This window comes from Nanorana parkeri, unplaced genomic scaffold (genome assembly GCF_000935625.1).
Source record: "Nanorana parkeri isolate BGI_ZX_2015 unplaced genomic scaffold, ASM93562v1 scaffold1533, whole genome shotgun sequence".
NCBI lineage: Eukaryota > Metazoa > Chordata > Amphibia > Anura > Dicroglossidae > Nanorana > Nanorana parkeri.
In genome coordinates, this window is record NW_017307801.1 from 65045 (window position 1) to 70616 (window position 5572).

General features: G+C 49.3%; 1 protein-coding gene across 1 annotated transcript in view; it reads right to left on the bottom strand.

Annotated features, from left to right (window-relative positions):
- The window catches only part of LOC108798664 (protein-arginine deiminase type-1-like), a 30717-nt gene that overhangs the window by 5922 nt on the left and 19223 nt on the right, over positions 1-5572 (bottom strand). Inside the window, exons 10-12 of the mRNA XM_018570441.1 lie at positions 5450-5557; positions 1286-1440; positions 177-318 (exon numbers count right to left, since the gene is read on the bottom strand). Of these exons, the coding sequence (XP_018425943.1) occupies positions 177-318; positions 1286-1440; positions 5450-5557 (405 nt within the window). The remainder of the gene's footprint in view (positions 1-176; positions 319-1285; positions 1441-5449; positions 5558-5572) is intronic.

A 5572-nucleotide genomic window follows, 5' to 3' on the forward strand; every position in this document is an offset into this window, starting at 1 on the left:
GGGGACATAAGAGTGTAAGCTCCTCTGTACAGAGACTGATGTGACTGGGGGGAGGGGACATTAGAGTGTAAGCTCTTCTGTACAGAGACTGATGTGACTGTGGGGGAGGGGACATTAGAGTGTAAGCTCCTCTGGTGAATGGTGTCCCCTGTATCCGGCTCCTCTGACGCTCATACCCTCCTATCTGCAGCCGGCACGAAGCTCATGAATTCGTCGATGTGGCTCACGTACAGCCAGGTGGAGTAGAGTTGGACCGGCGATTGCACCTGCTGGGCCCTCAGGAACTCTCGGAGTGCTTTGTGCATCTGCAGTTTCGGGCTGCCAAGAGAAGAAGGAGATGAGATGAAGGACGAGAATTCTGTGAGACGCAATAAACACATTTGAGAAAATGTGATAATAATATAACAATGGGGGGGGGGGGTTGGTTTGGGGGACAGGGGGGGGGTTGATTTTGGGTCACAGCTGCCGCATGCTGCATGGAGGAGAAGACAAAGGACCATGCTGGGGGGTCCAGGATGACAGGAGGAGCTCGGTTCTGGTTTCAGCTGCACGGGTTGCTGACTGCACGCCTCCAGATTATTATGGCGCGGGGGAGTTCAACCCAGACGCACCCATTCATTATGCCCGAGCTATTTTTATGACCGTGTTCATTGTTTTACAAGCAATAACCTGTCCAACAAATGAACACTGGGAACCCAGCAATGTTTTACTGCTGCATGAAAGGTGTTTTATTACCCAGTAATGAGAATAAAGTATATATATATATATATGACCACACAGACACACTGTGTATATATATATATATATACACACAGACACACATATGTCATATTTCCTATGCTCAGAGCAGAGATCTCTAATTGTGGATGGACTGATCCCTTTAAGGACCATATAGAGTGAAGTCTCACTGCTATTACTGCATTCTCTCTAATGGGATAGGGGGGAGGGGCACGTACTTGCTATAAGATTGGAAACATCAAATTTGGGTTCCGGTTTGCCTGTCCTGAGCCACCCCAGCAAAAGGATGGTCCCAAAAAGCATCTGTGGTGCTGATACCTTGTGGCGGGGGGGATGAGTGATGGCTCAGGCTACGGGGAGATCAGAAGACCATATGTTTCTAGTGGTATATTGGAGTAGAGGGGCTCCCCAGGACTGAGTGTGAGGTGGACCCAATACATGGCTCTTCCAGGTCTCTGACCTCCACCCGATAAGCCTGCGTGGAATCGTCCTGTAAAGAAGTGGGTTGGATTAGTCCTCGCGCAGGAGAGGTGGGCGGGGCACTTACTTTTTCAGGCTGCCACCATAGAGGATCCTTCCCAGGGGGTAGTTCTTCCCGTTGGCTGTCACGGGAGGGCTGACTTCCAGATTTCCAAAGGCGTCCAGGGTGCCGACCTCATCCTGATTTTTTATTTTCCTTGTCACGTAACCGAAATCTGGTCCCTGAAGGAGGAGGAAGGATTGGGGTGATGCAAAAACAGTATGGCCACTTAAAAAGCTTCAGGTTGCAGCCAAGGGCAGTTGCCGTCCCAGGCTCAGTCTGAATGGACTTACAGTATTAAAGAGGACCAGTAGTTAAAGATCTATGCTCAACCTTATGATACTTCATAGTTCCTGCCACGCAGATCTCTCACGCTGTCTTGTTCCCTCTCCTCTCCAGAATTTGCATGGTAATATTTATCGCTCTGAACCTTCTTACCGCAGAGGAACCCTTCAAATCATTTTCAGGTCTTGGAAAGTCCTTGCTAAAACCGATTCATTAATGGCCAGTGAGCAGAATGTCCCTTAGGTTGGTGGTTATTGGGAAGAATGTCCCTTAGGTTGGTGGTTATTGGGAAGAATGTCCCTTCTAGTGGTGGCCATTGGGAAGAATGTCCCTTCTAGTGGTGGTCATTGGGAAGAATGTCCCTTCTAGTGGTGGCTATTGGGAAGAATGTCCCTTTTAGTGGTGGCCATTGGGAAGAATGTCCCTTCTAGTGGTGGCCATTGGGAAGAATGTCCCTTCTAGTGGTGGCTATTGGGAAGAATGTCCCTTTTAGTGGTGGCCATTTGGAAGAATGTCCCTTCTAGTGGTGGCCATTGGGAAGAATGTCCCTTCTAGTGGTGGCCATTGGGAAGAATGTCCCTTAGGTTGGTGGTTATTGGGAAGAATGTCCCTTCTAGTGGTGGCCATTGGGAAGAATGTCCCTTCTAGTGGTGGCCATTGGGAAGAATGTCCCTTCTAGTGGTGGCTATTGGGAAGAATGTCCCTTTTAGTGGTGGCCATTTGGAAGAATGTCCCTTCTAGTGGTGGCCATTGGGAAGAATGTCCCTTCTAGTGGTGGCTATTGGGAAGAATGTCCCTTTTAGTGGTGGCCATTTGGAAGAATGTCCCTTCTAGTGGTGGCCATTGGGAAGAATGTCCCTTCTAGTGGTGGCCATTGGGAAGAATGTCCCTTATAGTGGTGGCCATTGGGAAGAATGTCCCTTCTAGTGGTGGCCATTGGGAAGAATGTCCCTTCTAGTGGTGGCCATTGGGAAGAATGTCCCTTCTAGTGGTGGCCATTGGGAAGAATGTCCCTTCTAGTGGTGGCCATTGGGAAGAATGTCCCTTCTAGTGGTGGCCATTGGGAAGAATGTCCCTTCTAGTGGTGGCCATTGGGAAGAATGTCCCTTCTAGTGGTGGCCATTGGGAAGAATGTCCCTTCTAGTGGTGGCCATTTGGAAGAATGTCCCTTCTAGTGGTGGCCATTGGGAAGAATGTCCCTTCTAGTGGTGGCCCTTGGGAAGAATGTCCCTTCTAGTGGTGGCCCTTGGGAAGAATGTCCCTTCTAGTGGTGGCCATTGGGAAGAATGTCCCTTCTAGTGGTGGCCATTGGGAAGAATGTCCCTTTTAGTGGTGGCCATTTGGAAGAATGTCCCTTCTAGTGGTGGCCATTGGGAAGAATGTCCCTTTTAGTGGTGGCCATTGGGAAGAATGTCCCTTCTAGTGGTGGCCATTGGGAAGAATGTCCCTTCTAGTGGTGGCCATTGGGAAGAATGTCCCTTCTAGTGGTGGCCATTGGGAAGAATGTCCCTTCTAGTGGTGGCCATTGGGAAGAATGTCCCTTCTAGTGGTGGCCATTGGGAAGAATGTCCCTTCTAGTGGTGGCCATTGGGAAGAATGTCCCTTCTAGTGGTGGCCATTGGGAAGAATGTCCCTTCTAGTGGTGGCCATTGGGAAGAATGTCCCTTCTAGTGGTGGCCATTGGGAAGAATGTCCCTTCTAGTGGTGGCCATTGGGAAGAATGTCCCTTCTAGTGGTGGCCATTGGGAAGAATGTCCCTTCTAGTGGTGGCCATTTGGAAGAATGTCCCTTTTAGTGGTGGCCATTGGGAAGAATGTCCCTTCTAGTGGTGGCCCTTGGGAAGAATGTCCCTTTTAGTGGTGGCCATTGGGAAGAATGTCCCTTCTAGTGGTGGCCATTGGGAAGAATGTCCCTTCTAGTGGTGGCCATTGGGAAGAATGTCCCTTCTAGTGGTGGCCATTGGGAAGAATGTCCCTTTTAGTGGTGGCCATTTGGAAGAATGTCCCTTCTAGTGGTGGCCATTGGGAAGAATGTCCCTTCTAGTGGTGGCCATTGGGAAGAATGTCCCTTCTAGTGGTGGCCCTTGGGAAGAATGTCCCTTCTAGTGGTGGCCATTGGGAAGAATGTCCCTTCTAGTGGTGGCCATTGGGAAGAATGTCCCTTTTAGTGGTGGCCATTGGGAAGAATGTCCCTTCTAGTGGTGGCCATTGGGAAGAATGTCCCTTCTAGTGGTGGCCATTGGGAAGAATGTCCCTTCTAGTGGTGGCCATTGGGAAGAATGTCCCTTCTAGTGGTGGCCATTGGGAAGAATGTCCCTTCTAGTGGTGGCCATTGGGAAGAATGTCCCTTCTAGTGGTGGCCATTGGGAAGAATGTCCCTTCTAGTGGTGGCCATTGGGAAGAATGTCCCTTCTAGTGGTGGCCATTGGGAAGAATGTCCCTTCTAGTGGTGGCCATTGGGAAGAATGTCCCTTCTAGTGGTGGCCATTGGGAAGAATGTCCCTTCTAGTGGTGGCCATTGGGAAGAATGTCCCTTCTAGTGGTGGCCATTGGGAAGAATGTCCCTTCTAGTGGTGGCCATTGGGAAGAATGTCCCTTCTAGTGGTGGCCATTTGGAAGAATGTCCCTTTTAGTGGTGGCCATTGGGAAGAATGTCCCTTCTAGTGGTGGCCCTTGGGAAGAATGTCCCTTTTAGTGGTGGCCATTGGGAAGAATGTCCCTTCTAGTGGTGGCCATTGGGAAGAATGTCCCTTCTAGTGGTGGCCATTGGGAAGAATGTCCCTTAGGTTGGTGGTTATTGGGAAGAATGTCCCTTCTAGTGGTGGCCATTGGGAAGAATGTCCCTTCTAGCGGTGGCTATTGGGAAGAATATCCCTTTTAGTGGTGGCCATTGGGAAGAATGTCCCTTCTAGTGGTGGCCATTGGGAAGAATGTCCCTTCTAGTGGTGGCCATTGGGAAGAATGTCCCTTTTAGTGGTGGCCATTTGGAAGAATGTCCCTTCTAGTGGTGGCCATTGGGAAGAATGTCCCTTCTAGTGGTGGCCCTTGGGAAGAATGTCCCTTCTAGTGGTGGCCCTTGGGAAGAATGTCCCTTCTAGTGGTGGTCATTGGGAAGAATGTCCCTTCTAGTGGTGGCCATTGGGAAGAATGTCCCTTTTAGTGGTGGTCATTGGGAAGAATGTCCCTTCTAGTGGTGGCCATTGGGAAGAATGTCCCTTTTAGCGGTGGTCGGTCATTTGGGAAGAATGTCCCTTATATTGGTGACCAATGGGCAGAATGTCCCTTCTAGTGGAGTTTACTGGGAAGAATATCCCTCAAATTGGTGGCTGATGGGAAGAATGTCCCTTATATTGGTGGCCAATGGGCAGAATGTCCCTTCTAGTGGAGTTTACTGGGAAGAATGTCCCTTATATTGGTGGTCGTTGGGAAGAATGTCCCTTAAATTGGTGGCCATTGGGAAGTGTGTCCCCTCTAGTGGTGGTCATTGGGAAGAATGTCCCTTAATTTGGTGGCCAGTGGGAAGAATGTCCTTTACATTGGTGGACAGTGGGAGGAATGCTTCTCACATTTGTGGTCAGTGGAAAGAATGCCGCTTATATTGGCCGGCAGTGGGAAGAATGTCCCTAATAGTGGGGGGGTTCAGTAGGAAATTCCCTATATTCATGGCCAGTGGAAGGAAGGAACTCTTATAGGCAGCTAAAACATATAATTAGGTTCATGCAGCTGGCTCTGCCATGTGGCGTTGGCCCTGGATCTATGTGGTCACCATCAGATGGGCGGTCAATCGACCTTTAATATCAGTTTAATTTTCATGTTTTTGTTCTAAAATCAATCCAGGTTTATTGTTTTATAATTGTCATATAAATCCTCCAATCATAAGTGATGATAGAAATGAGTGCCGACTGACCAGCACATTCGTATGAGGGAATTCTTTGAGTCCCCGGTCTCTTGGAGAGTCAAACACGACCGGAAAGCGTTTGTGAGGAGCCTCAGTGTAGCCAAACTCCATTTCATCCTACGAGGAAAGAGA